The sequence below is a fragment of the Scleropages formosus genome, chromosome 20 (assembly GCF_900964775.1).
Source record: "Scleropages formosus chromosome 20, fSclFor1.1, whole genome shotgun sequence".
NCBI lineage: Eukaryota > Metazoa > Chordata > Actinopteri > Osteoglossiformes > Osteoglossidae > Scleropages > Scleropages formosus.
In genome coordinates this window covers 11,403,143-11,417,375 of record NC_041825.1, presented here as the reverse complement: position 1 = coordinate 11,417,375, position 14,233 = coordinate 11,403,143, and the positions used below count along the sequence as shown (strand labels likewise).

Here is a 14,233-nt window from a genome sequence, read left to right as displayed (position 1 = left end):
GTAAGGCGTAAAAACCGGACAGAACCGCGTCGCCCTGAGCTCGGACGAGCAGAAGACGCGCACATCGCTTGCTGCTCCTTCCCTACAGCGACCTGCATTAAGCATGAAGGACCCATAAAATAACCATAAAGTAAAATACGGTACGTCCCAGAGAACGGGATTAAAAGAGCAGGAGGCTGACCGATTTGCGAAGATCGTTCCTGACGTACGTGGAGGTAGGGCCGGAGGAGAGCAAACGTCTTGGACATCTGCGCGAATCTTCTAAAAGCACAAGTCATCTGCACACTTCCCTTAGTTAGGAACACTGGACCGAGTGCTGAATTTTGAATTTGTTTTGTCTGTTCAATTGAGTATGAGACTCGACGGTCCCTGCCGCGAACGCAGGGTGCGCGTCCCTCCAATGCGCTCGACCAAGCCCGTCTAACCTAAGGACCGGGCAGCATCTTCAAGATGACTTTAAAATTCTAAAGATGGCAAAACGCATCTAACCTCTGCAGCTCTCTGAACGCCACGCGTTTGCGGATACGAATCCAAGTGCGGCCTCGCGCGTTCGGCAGCTCTCCTTGGACTAGAGCAGCGTAGATGCACGTTTTCTACCCTCAGCTCGGGCAGGTGGCTGGATATACGGATGACTGTGAATGTGGAAAAAACGTATTACACTTCATTCGAGGACGCCATACGCAAGAACTACCATTTATATACATTAATGTATTTGTCAACTGATATATCACTTTTGGGGGCGCAGTAGCGCAGCGGGTTTGACCGGGTCCTGCTCTTCGGTGAGTCTGGGGTTCGAGTCCCGTTTGGGGTACCTTGCGATGGACCGGCATCCCGTCCTGGGTGCGTCCCTTCCCCCTCCAGCCTTGGGCCCTGTGTTGCTGGGTTAGGTGGTTTCAGACAATTTGTGTGTGTGTATATATCACTTTCAGCATCAAGACAGGGTTAGGCCATATTTTACATGAACACAAAGGCCAGTGACACTTTGAGGAAATGAAAGTGACATGATGTTAATGGTTCTTCATGTCAGCTGTCACGTAGTACGTCGGTACTATATCGTGTTTAAGTAACTGTTATATCACAAGTCTTAGCAAGATGCCCTGCACATAAAGAGAAGCCTTTCTCCTCTTCCGATGAGTACCTCCAGGTGCTCTGGTTTCCTCCCACAGTCCAAAGACAAGCCGTTCAGGTTCCCCCATAGTGTGTGAGTGACAGAGAGAGAGTGTTCCACTGATGTATGGATAAGTGACCTGTTGTAAGTAGTGTATCTAGTAGTGCAAGTCACCTTGGTCAATAAGGTGTGTGGGCTGATAACACTACATAGAGTTCATTGGAAGTCGCTTTGGAGAAAAGTGTCTGCTAAGTGAATAAATGCAAAGCTAAAAAACTAGTCAGGTTTTCTGTACTGACTTTTTTTTTCTGACAACGGAAATGGAGCAGCTCAGAGAGGAATAAATATTTACCTTCTCGTTTTTTTTTTTTTTTAAGTCAATAGTTAAAACAGGGCTGTCACACTGCTCATTATAAAAGCCTGCTGCAAGTGTGTCTCAGCTAAAGGCCTTTAATACTGAACATATTTACACGGAGCGCCGATGAATGAACAAGGGAGATTGGTGTACAAATAAAACTGAGGGTAACACTAGACGTAGTTAAAGTTTCTTCTTCTCGGTCTGTGACACAGCGCTGTCGGAAGGTTTGGGGGCAGCTGAATTTTCTGACATTAAGAAAGATTTAATTAAATCACATATTTGCCCTGCCCTGCCATGTTTTAACAATTGAGCGAATACACTTAAACAAATATTTACCTTCTCGTCTTTTTTTTCCCGAGCTGCGTTTAAATTAAACGCACTCAGAAACATACTTTAACATGCAAAGCAGCTACGGAAATTTACATAAAGGAAAGCGCAAGATAGGTCTTTTGTTGTTTTTAGGATAACACGCACGAAAAGTAACAAAGGCACCAAAAATAGCTTGTAAATATTCAAAAGCAAACATGAAAACAAAGCCTTTGAATAAATATTTCATGTTATTAAATTCAGTCACATCCTACATTCTAGTAAATTATTTTTTTTTTATGTTCATTTATTTTTTTCCCCCCGCCCGCAAACAAAACAAATGTGTTCATTAGAGAAAAAGAGCATTATACCTAATTGATGCAGTAAATACAGCAAGCCTTCAGAAATCTGGGGACGTGGGACACTCCGCAGCCCCAAAGCAGATGTGTGCTGCAAGTATTTGCCAGTGAGGGACTGTTAACGAGGTTCAGCGCTGAAGTAAAGATAATATCCAGATACCGAAACTGCGCATGTTCTCATTAGGAATAAAGCGAGAAGCATAATCAACTAGACTGCTTGGACAGGAGGCACCTCTCAGTTTCCATACAGCCTGAAACCTCTGGATCTCCACCTGAAGGTCAAGGCCTTGCTGGGATGAGCTACACTGAACACAATTTTTACATTTATTTATGCTTTTCTCCAAAGCAACTTACAACGTTAAGGTCACAATTATTACGTGCTTATAATCATTTACCCATTTATACAGCTGGGTAATTTTACTGGAGCAATTCAGGGTAAGTACCTTGCTCAAGGGTACTACAGCCAGAGGTGGGGCTCAAACCTGCGACCTTTGGGTCTAACCAGTATGCTACCAGCTGTCCCTTTCCCATATATAGAACAGAACTGGACCACAACGACACAGACAGAAATAGCAAAATGAGAAACTGCTAATACATGCAACACAGAAAGGTTACAACAGTTGGTAGAGTTGGTCATGTGGCACTATGAAGTTTTATAAAGTTGTCCGAATCTCGTAAAATTCATTTGGTCTGTTATGCAGGTTGAATACTGAAATTTTGTAGCGCAAGAAAGTTTGACAGCTTAACCGGGGCGCGCGGTGGCACAGCGCCTGGGTGGTGCGAGCAGACGTGGGTTCGATCCCCGCTCAGTCTGTCTGGAGTTGGCATGTTTCTCCCTGTTTCTGCATGGGTTTCCTCCTGGGGCTCTGGTTTCCTCCCACACTCCAAAGACAAGCTGTTCGGGTTCCCCCGTAGTGACAGAGTGTGTTCCACTGATGTACGGCTGAGTGACCCATTGTAAGTAGTGTATCTAGCAGTGTAAGTCACCACGGTGAATAAGGTGTACATTAGGTAAACATTACATAGAGTTCATTGGAAGTTGCTTTGGAGAAAAGCGTCTGCTAAGTGAATAAATATAATCAACCACATATTTGTAAAGGGAGCATCCGCTGTGGACCACAACCGTAAAATACATTTCTTTGCCAGAGTAATCAACATGCATTCGATGTATTTATCAAAAACCGTGTTTGGGATGTAATTTAAAAGGTATATTGAAGAAATCTGGAAGAGTTGAACGAACAGTGTTCCAGTAGGCTTGTATCTTATAACATTCCCAGAATAATGCATCAAGTGACGTTCATTTAACACGCAGCTGAGCTGTCCCCGAAAATATCCCTTAAAGATGTACCGGAGCTGTGTGAATAAACTTAAAATTTTGTTGATGGATGCTGAGAAAGGTGCAAAGACCTTCAGAAAGAGAGTTATACTACTTCCTTCCCTGACATATTAAAAATGCTTACTCTAAAGTATTCCCCCTCAGGCATTTATACCCCAAACACATTTCTAGTGCGCTGGACAAACACCAGCTGAGCGAGTACATCAAGCCTATGCTTCGAACACAAGGCACACAGCATAACCCAGTGTTTAGGGCAGATGTTCATCACACATTTAAAATGTACATTTAAAAAAAAAATGCATTGGAAGACATCCAGCAGTCACATTTCGTATAGTGACAACAGCAAATGGAAATACTTTACTAAGCTGTTAGGGAGTAATGGCAATATCGAAAGACAGATGGGATTCAGGTACTGTATGCATCGTTATTTGCTCATAATCCATCGTGCGGCAGCAGCTCTCTCAAATTACTGGCATGTAGCCACAGCACTATATGAAACCGAAAGCACGTGCCGATCTCGTAGCGAAAGCCCCTGAAAATACTTTCCCCTCTGCCCAACGCGCGGCCTTTCCGCCCTCGGCCGGGTAAGTGCTTCACCTCGAAGGGTTAAGTTCCATAATGAAAATTTCACGGGAGGATTCATCATGATTACCAAGACGTGATCGCAGAAAAAGGAAAAACGCTAAAAACACCATCAGACACTGAGTTTGTGTCTCTGAGTCATGCAGAAGCGCTGATTGAGAATAAACAGGTCAGACTTAAAGGCGTGAGCGAACATATTAACTCTCAAGTCCCGTTCGCGCCGACTGTGGAGGTGGAGGGTTCGTTTTCACGGAACTCGTAACGGGCACCGCGATGCATAACGGGATAGTTTGAAAGCATGAATTCTGCACATTGGTGTATGATGCAAAAAATACACCGGAAAAAGTATATATATATAACTCTTAGAGAGTTCACTGTGAACTTTCCTTCATGTACATACTGTACGTAACACCAATACGTAACTGGTAGCACCTCGAACGCAAGACAATAAAATCTGAGCGATAATGCAAACCACGTCCCGATGAGATTACTGAAGCTGGTGACGATTGAATTATTTTTAGACGTGTGGGGAAAGCAAGCAGCGAGAGGCACCGTAAGCTCAAACAAACATGAAAAATGCAGTGACTCGCAGTGATTGCGCTCAACACAAAGCTGTACAGCGGAACGAGGTACGATGTACCTACCCTCCAGGTGGCAGTAACGAGTGACCTTCTCCGGCATGAGCTGGCCCTCCTTGTGGCGGCAGTACACCTCTGCGATCTGCTGCCGACACTCCTTGGTCTTGGCGCGGGACAGAGCGGAAATAGCCTCCTTGCCTGCAATCTCGCACTTGGGAGGCTGGTTGTACTGGATCTCTTGGCCAGTGTTGGCTGTCCTCTTGCTCTGCTGGACGGGGTGGCTGCGGTCATCCTCCTGATGCGAGCGATGCGCCTGGGCCGTGCTGGGAGTCCTTCGATGACTAGCGTGCGTGCGGTTGAAGCCAAGCGATACCGGTGCCGCACCCTTGGCCAGGTCGTACTGGATGACCTCGTTGGAGCCCTTGAGAGGGCTCTGCTCGGCCAGCGCCTTCTCCTTTAGCCGCTCCTTGTGCTTGCCGGCCATCTGCCTCTGTGGCTGGGATCGCGCCCCAAAGTTACTGTTGTCAATGTTCTCAAAGTCTTTGGGCACAGAGTTCTCGTTGTTGCTGTCAACTCGTACTTTCTCCTTTGGCCGGTGCGAGCGGAAGCCATCCTGCAGAGGCGAAACAGGTTATCGCTGCACTTTTACACACATTACATGTAAAAGAAGAGCATCAATCCATCTAGGCAACAATGGGACGAAATCTGACTTCTGCGTTTGCACGTTCACCCCATGTTCACGTGGGGTTCCTCATGTAGCCAAAGGACATGCATTTCAAGCCAACTGGCAACTCAACGTTGCCGTAGTATCTGAACGTGTGAGTCAACGGGTGTGCGTCGCTGTCCTGTAATGGACCGATGTCCCATTTAGGCTGCACTCTGCCTTAAGCGCTAAGCTTCCTGGATAGGCTCCAGATCACCACAACCCTAAACCGCAAAATCGTTATTTATAATGGATGAAAGCACGGATGGAAGGACGGACGGACGATACTAAAGCAAGTCAGCATCTTGCTTATGCAAGTAGCACTTGGGTGCTCTCCTGACACCTAAAACATCATCGACCCCCCAGCAGCCCCAGCAGAAATGCTGGAATGAGGTGCACATTGCAGCCAAGCAACAGACAAAACGTCTAACAGAAAACAATCAACAAGCATGAAATTAAGTACACAAGGCCTTTACGACGTCGAATCTAGAGTTTGGCTCGGCTCGATGTTTTGTCCAATCTCGTCCGATGAGAGAGATTCTAATTAAGTTCCGTAATGGATTACCTGAGGACGAACGCAAAAGGAGGGAAGCGTGCGGTATTCATAAGCGGCTTGGACGACCGACCGTCTCCGGATCGGCCGGCACCGTGGCGGAGACGGTAAGATGCCGTGCGGACGGGAGGATGTGTGCTTGGGGAGGAGGAACCGCAAGGCAGAGGAACGGTGACATGTGGGGCAAAGCAGCCTCTCGCACCACCTCTGCTTCGATGGGCGGACGAGAAAGGCTGTCAAGCAAAGGCTGCGCGGGGAAACACCGCATTCAAAGAGATGAAGCGAGGAAGCGAAGCAGAGGGCGATACTCTGCTGTATGTATATTCTTGTTTAGATCAGCATTGGGCTTTGCCGTTTGCTCCACTCCCCCACCCACCCACGCAGGCTCCTACAGCGCTCGTTTCCTGCGGAGCCGGCGCCCCGGTCCTAACCCTACCCAAGTGTTTCCTCTTCTAGACCTGGCCCAGCCTCACGGCAGCAGACGCCTCGCTCCACCCGTCTGTTGAATACCGTCCTTCCACATTTACCGCACCCGAGGGAGTAAATGGATCCCGCCATTAACCGTGCACGTACCAACATGTGGGCGGCACAGCAGGTAGCGCCGGGGCCTCGCAGCTCCTGGGATATGGTTTCGAATCCGGCTTTGGCGGACCGCGTCCATACCCTTCCTTACCTCGGAGTCCACGGGTGGCCACCAAGAGTTAACTGCGACGCAGCGGCACTGACCCGACCAACCTACATGTGCCTCTCAGTCCTTCCCCAAACTAGTTTCAGGTTCTGATTTCTAACTTCACACAAACTCAAAATTCTGACGGATCCGGAAAATCTCGTTTCCAGCGCTCTTAACGTCGCGCGGATTCCGGCATTTCCTGCGGCGCTTTTGATTCATGCGCAGTCTGTCTGTGCCGCACTCCTCAGGTGCGACGAGTTCCACGCCCACAAAACGAGCGGCGAAGCGCGAAGATCTCGGGCGGCTGGGGAGATACTTTGCGCCTAATGAGTCCATCAAGCACGGCGCTGCGGTAAGTGATTCTCGCTCCTCGCACATTATTCCGAACGCAACATCGCTTAAACCGACGACAATTAGACATTCAATTTAACACGTGAAGTGAATGACAAACCCCATTCCCGTCCGTCTGAACCCGAACCCACATCATTTCCCCAAAACCAATTGGCTGAATTGCTTTAGTCATCAATTACGAAATTCTTGACCGGGCATAAACCTTGCAAACGTGAGCTTCTCGATCACTTAACGCAGGAGCCCGAGAGTCCTGAATGGAAGTAGGACGAGTGACTGCGGTGACAAGCGGGCAGCAGGTGGCGCAGTGGTTAGTGCTGCCGCCTTGCACTCGAAGGAACCGGGTTAATATCCCACATCCTGCTGTAGTACCGTCACGGACCCTGAATTGCTGCAGTAAAAAACACCCAGTGTGTAAATGGGTGAAAAACTGTTAACAAGTGAATGCTAAGTTGCTTTGTGGGGCGCAGTGGGTTGGACCAGGTCTTGCTCGCCGGTGGGTCTGGGGTTCGAATCCCGCTTGGGGTGCCTTGCAATGGACTGGCGTCCCATCCTCGGTGTGTCCCCTCCCCCTCCAGCCTTGCGCCCTGTGTTGCTGGGTTTGGCTCCGGTTCCCCGTGACCCCGTACGGGACAAGCGGTTCAGAAAGTGTCTAAGGTGCTTTGGGGGGCGCAGTGGGTTGGACCAGGTCCTGCTCTCCGATGGCTCTGGGGTTCGAGTCCCGCTAGGGGTGCCTTGCGATGGACTGGCGTGCCGTCCTGGGTGCGTCCCCTCCCCCGTCCAGCCTTTCGCCCCGTGTTGCCGGGTTAGGCTCCGGCTCCCCGTGACCCCGCCTAAGACGGTGTGTGTGCGTGCGTGCGCGCGCAAGTCGCTTCGGAGAAAAGAGCGTAAGCGCAGGTGGAAGCACAGAGGAACAGGAAGGAGCCACGATGAAGAGAGGAAGCGCATCGGCAGGGACGTGCTCGGAAACGCACACACGCACGCACACTCGCCCGCTTTTCTCTTCTATCACGCAAAGCGGTAGAAGAAACGGCCCCGGCAGTCCTTCCTTCCGCAAGCGCCGCGCCCCGACGGCGCCTCAATTAACATTCGTGTCCGGTGAAGAAGCAACACATTTCACAGCGGCGAGTTATACTGCTATGGATTAACTTTGAATTCCAGTCACAGTGAAAACGGTGCTAGTAAAAAAAGAAAAAAAAAAAAAAAAAAAGTAAGAGGGTGTGCAAGTCTTTTTTTTTTCCCTTCACCACTTCGCCCCTGTGCTCTTCCCCGCTTCGACCTGGTCCATTTTAAAGTCCTGTGGTAGGGGCTCTTTAATCTCCTGTCTGCTCAGTGCTCTATAGGGACAAAAAAGGGGCTTTTAAGAGGAAATTACAGTGCGTAGAATTAATAGCTTGAGAAACCACTGGAGGTGAGGTAGTCTGGCAGAGCGCAGACTATTGATCGCTCGCAGGGATCTGTCTTTTCCCAGAGTGCTTCGGGAGCCCGGCTCCGAGCGGCCCTGGCGCACGAACCCCCGTCGCTCTCCCTCCGCTCAGCGAGCTGGGGTGGGGTGGGGTGGGGGTGGGTAAGGGGGCAAGCAACCCCACCATCCATCACGGACAGGGGTGCACCGCCGACCGGCTTCCGCACTCATATTTTACCCCCCCCAACCCCACCCCCCCAGCATTTCCCTTCCCACTCTTTCCCCAACCCCTTGGTACCGTTCGAGAAGCGCCACAGATTATTTTCACCAAGTCTCATTTTCAGGCCCATTCCCACAGGGCTCGGGCTCAGATAAATCACACCACAGATAAAACACTTCAGCAAAACACCACAACCGCAGCGCCTCTCGCAGGGGGTGGGGTGGGGTGGGGGGGGAGCCGCTCACAGGGCTCTAATGCTGCACGCCCTCCCTGCGTGGCGGCCGGTTTGATTTGAGCGCTCCCCCGGGGATCGGTGCGGGGAAGGGGGGGCGTGGCTAACAGCTGTCACTCAGGTGCAGGGGGCGGAGCTCTCGAGGAACGCCCGACACAGCCGCCAGAGAAGGACGGCCGTCCTTCGTGGGGCTTTGCGGTCGCACCCACGGCACCTCGGAAAGAAAACGTCGGCGATCCTTTTGTCCACTTGTTAAAAAACACGTCAATTTACATATCGTACAGTTTAGCGTTACCTCTTTACAAAAAGGCCTTTCTTCTTACATTGTGTTCTGGTCAAGTTTGACCCATTTACATAGCGTATCACAAATATGGTTTATTTCACCTGGTTACCGTAAGGCTTCGCGACATCCTTCGTACCAGGTATCTGGAGAGAAAAAAAAAATAACGATCGCCAGTGTCACACGTTTGATGCTAATTTTGTACATCTTTGACGTGTCTTGCGAGATCTGACCGACGGCAGGAAATGAATGGGTGAAACTACAATAAAGAGAAAAGAGTGTCACGCGCCAGATCTGGGACTTTTCTCTCTCTCTCTCACACGCACACAGAGCGGCATCATTTCAGCTAAATGTCGTCTACAAGCCACAAACTCCACAAAGAAGTGCAGAACTTGTGAGACTGACTTGGATAGAAGTCGCTTGAAAGCGGTGACGCAACCCGAGTTAGTTGACCATCCGTCCTTTGCGCCGTTTCATAAACGATGACGGAGAGCTGCCCGATTCTGGTCAGGAAGACCAAAAATAGAAAGCTGTCTTTCTAACACAGCACAAGGGTTAAACAAACCGCGAGCCCACTTCCTTAACCGCTGGAGTGTTTGCCAGCTCAGCGGCAATAAAGAGTATCTCCCGTTGACCTCCGAGAGCTTCATTATTATTTGATGGGAAATAAATGGCCGCAGGGCAGCCGGTGCCGCCTGCCCGCGTCACGGCGGCAGCTGACGCCTCGCCGGGACCAGATGCGCGCAGCCCGCTCTCCTCGTTGTCCCCAAAGCCCCCCTGCAATCTGCTGTCTGTGAATATATTCAACAACAAGCGGCGGCGAAGGAAGCGCGAGAGCTGACCTTTGCGCCGCATCTACGGACAAGAGACGTCGAGAGCTCGCCAAAACTTTGCGCAAACAAAGCGGCGTAGATGGCGAACAATAGGACCGCCCTAGCCCCCCCCCCGAGAAACCCACCGGGGTCAGTATGCGGACGGCTCAAGGAGCCCGGCGACACGTGGCGCAGCGGTGACGTCGCACGCCTGGCGTGACCTCCAGATCCAGGCACCCCGCTGCCACCTGGCTTCCTTCACACAACCTTGGCTGGCCTGGTCATCCGGCTAATCGCAGCAATCCAAGGGCCTCGGAGCTGGCCGCCCCCCCCCCCAAACGGGATCCCCCACCCCGAATAGCCGGCCTTGTGCCGGACGTGACGGCTGCTGCCTGAGGAATAAACGCTGCCAGGAAGCCAGAGGATGATGCTTTGAAGGCGCACGTGCACTCGAGATCTCAGCGGTTCCGGCATGGGCCGTTCACGCCAGGAACGCTTCTACGAGCTACGCAGCTAGCGACCTTTCCGCTACCTTTGACCTCCGGGACCTCGTATCAATGAATCAATGCATAATTAAAGTTTAAACGCAAATGTCGAATTCAAGCCGGGCTTCATGCATCATCCCTCAGCTTTAACGATCCGTACAAGATGCCGTGTGAAGCGCCGGGGGAGGGGGAGGGGAAGGGCCCGCCCGGCGCTCTTTGTCACCGACTGTGGGAATGTGGGCCGGACGGCGGCCGCGGTCAATGAGCCTCCGGGCTTTGGTATGCGAGGAGGGCTGACGCCGTGCACCCTTTGCCCGGCTTTTCACAACACGGCTGAATGGAAACCTGTCAGTCACGGGGTCTGTGGTTTTGGGATCCATTGTCACCGAAAGCCCCCGTCCCCAAGCCACGGAGACAGCGCTGACACCAACCCCCCCCCATGCACGCTCACAAAGGGAGGAAATAAGGCAACACAGTTCAGCTCTCTCCTTTCCCATCTCCATCTGATCACACGATCCGAGACAGGCTGGCGTCCGGTTCGGGGTGCACCCCTCACTAGCCTAGTGCCGTCTGCTTTCAGGATAGGCTCCGGACCACCGTGACCCTGCCTTGGACAATGGACTCAAATCGATCGCACACACTAATGATCGTGAGTGAGATCAGCTGAGTCATCATAGTACAAATGGACAATGGACTATCAAAATTTAATTCAGTACAAATGGAAAGCCTGGAATCCCCCTGATGATATAAAATTGATATATATATATATATTAAATAAACTTTCCTGTTGAACCCCTGCTGTGTGGGGAGAACTAATCGGGACCGGATACCTCAAAGACAGCGAAGGGAATGAGACTCTTGCACTAATTCCAGCATATATGTCACATTATGATAGTATTTACTTGAGTGGCTAAGGGCTCTGTCGTGGTTTCTGAGAAATGGCTCGCAGTTGATTATGAGCTTAAAAATAGCCCGTTTTCACAGAGCAAGGCCACTTCCAAAAATATTCAGCTAAAAAAATTAATTAAAAAAAAAGACTGGGCTGCTTTTCCTGTATTTGGAAAGAAAAAAGTTTTGTTGCAATAAAATATGAAATATGCAGGACAATCATGACATAAGCAAAAAAAAAAAACAAAAAAAAAAAAAAGCCATTCCTGTATAACGACCTCCTTCAAAAGCCGGTTTTAAGGCAGGCGCGTCAATTGAGAAACAGGAATAACCTGACTACCACAAAGATAGAAACCAAGATACAGGAATGACTCACCCAAGGGGTTTCACCATGTCAAGATTTTATAATAAGACTTTTTTTTTTTTTTTTTTTTTAAAAGAGTAAGAGGATATTTTTAGTGCAGTGGGATTTTCTCATCTCTTAGCAATCAGGTCCTAACCCATGTGACACACAGTATGTGTCAGACACTGTACCGGCGACGCTCCAGATTTTACCATAGCTGCTCGTTCACTGGTCACTCAAAGGCACCGAAATTGAAACCGAAACACACGACACGTCTATTGTTCGCTGCACAGAATCACAAGAAAACACGCATGTATTAGAACTCCTGGGAAGTGCAGGCAAAGCACCCGGTCCTCTTTTACACCAACAAATAAGCGGGCCTGGACACACAAGGCAGCAGCCCTTTACCAGGGTGAGTACAGTACTGCGCGGCACTGATGTTTCCCTTCCTACTCTATAGAGTAGCTTAAACCGAGAGAACACACACACACACACACACACACACACACACACACACACACAGCCAACCCCAGGCCCTCCTCCCCCCACGAAAGGTTTTTTTTGGGTCAGCTTTGTGCCGTCATCTCTAAGGCAGGAGGACGGGGCGTGGAGGGCAGGGGGGAGCGGAGGAGCGGAGGAGCGCCGACGTTACCGTGTGCTCATGCCAGCACACGTGAAGGGGCTGTCCTAAGTCACCCTGCAGTTCCCACGTGGGAGCGCACGTCTTACTCCGTGTCACTGCCCATTAGCGCCCAGCGTTCCCGGCGCAGGCTTTAGCGTGATCCCGGAAACCGATCTCTAATCTGCACTTGGGAGAGCTCAGGTCACAACCAAGCAAAATCATATATATAGATATATCTATATATACTGGCTGCTTAGTAGAAACCCAGTTCCTCCTCTCAATGAGTTCTACACAGCTTTAGATTTCCACGATTTACAAGCTTACACAGATGGATTTCTTTCCTGGAGACCGAGCAACCTATTTAAGGGTACACCAGAAGGGCCCCTGCTGCGAGCAGCCTTTTGGTCACAAGTTCATGTTCTTTTGTATCCACTGTGACAACATGCTGCTGTTGCAGCAAAGTGTATTACTTAACTGGTCTGAAGTACATCTTCAAGCTACTCCAGCAGTTTTGTTCTTCTCGTACCGTTTGCCGAGTTGCCTTTAAGCAGCCTGCAGAACATTATCCGGTACTTCGCTCTGCGATCGATATTGTGCCGAGTAATAATTGTTTTCTCTTTATGGGTTTTACTGTTGCGTACGATGCCACCGCCGCACACGCGACTCTGCCACGCTAATACTGTAGCAATGCTCCGATCCATATTCGTGCCCGTTTCCATCACGTACCCTCCGATAGCGTGGTGCTCCACTGGACAGGGCTCAACGAGATGCTGGTAAAAAGAGAAGGCTGTGCCATTTCCGTCCCTTGCCATTCCAGCCAGGTGTCCTTCCCTCGCCCCCATCCAACTACCCAGGCAATGCTTGTTACATTAGGCACATCGAGAAGGGAGGGGTGATCGGGGGGGCGCGGTGGTGCAGCGGGCTTGGCCGGGCTATGCTTTCTGGCAGGCCTGGGGTTTGAGTCCCGCTTGGGGTGCCTTGTGATGGACTGGCATCCTGTCCTGGGTGTGTCCCCTCCCCCTCCAGCCTTGCGCCCTGTGTTGCCGGGTTAGGCTCCGGTTCACTGCGACCCTGCTCGGGACAAGCGACTGCAGACTGTGTGTGTGAGAAGGGAGGGGTGCGTGCCATGGCATTACAGATGGTAAAAAGAAGGCCATATTTAGCTCCTTAGAGAAGGTGGCACAAAATGGATTTACTTGTTAATACAATTCAGAAGAAAAAAAAATCCCTCATGCTAAAAAGTTCTGGTGAGCAGCTTCTAGCGATTTTGGGACAATTATATGAGTCATGCAGACAGGAAGGACAGCGCAGAAGGACATGGGACCATCAGCTGGCCTTTAGGTAACAACTGCACGAGGGAGAAGCCTGGGTTCGGCCAAGGACCTGGCCCAGGGATGGTTACAACGGTGGAGTGTCTGAGCGCACGTGAGCCCGCAATTTGAAGAAACACATTCTGGTTCTCCCCTTGGACAGCACCACAAGAGACACACAACTGCTGCCAAAGGGTGAGGCCATGCTCATCCTTTGCATCAGCTGATGGAACAAGAAGAGCAGATGGAGCTCTGCAGGTTGCATGGGGTAACGAGGAACATGGACATAGATGGAGCAGGGTGAACACAGAACGGTCAGCCTTTCCAGCCAGCAGTGTGATCTCGAGAATTCTGCCCTTTAATGGTTCTGATCTGACCAGATGTGGGTTAGAAGATTTGAATGGCACTGTGAGGTTCAAGTGTTTCTCATGGAGCCGAAGTTCACTGCCGAGGACGTGTTAACTCATTTCTTAGGCTGGCAGGCCTTTCAGAGTCTGCTTCTCCGTCGTACTCCCAAAGAATTGGTATCTACAGTGTTACATCTTGAAAGATGGTTCACAAAAAAAGAGTGAACCATGGATAAATAGAAGGATGGATATATGGATGGATCAATGGATATACAGTACCGATTAAAAGTTGGAGTACGTCTAGGGACTGGGTAACCTGGCCGATATTTGTATGGGCTGAAATAGGGAGAAAAGCAAAAGCGAAGCAACCCAAAAGGGTTCTATATTT

General features: G+C 50.2%; 1 protein-coding gene across 1 annotated transcript in view; it reads right to left on the bottom strand.

Moving 5' to 3' along the window:
• The window catches only part of xylt1 (xylosyltransferase I), a 65,635-nt gene that overhangs the window by 28,350 nt on the left and 23,052 nt on the right, over window positions 1-14,233 (bottom strand). Inside the window, exon 2 of the mRNA XM_029246844.1 lies at window positions 4,694-5,240. Within this exon, the coding sequence (XP_029102677.1) occupies window positions 4,694-5,240 (547 nt within the window). The remainder of the gene's footprint in view (window positions 1-4,693; window positions 5,241-14,233) is intronic.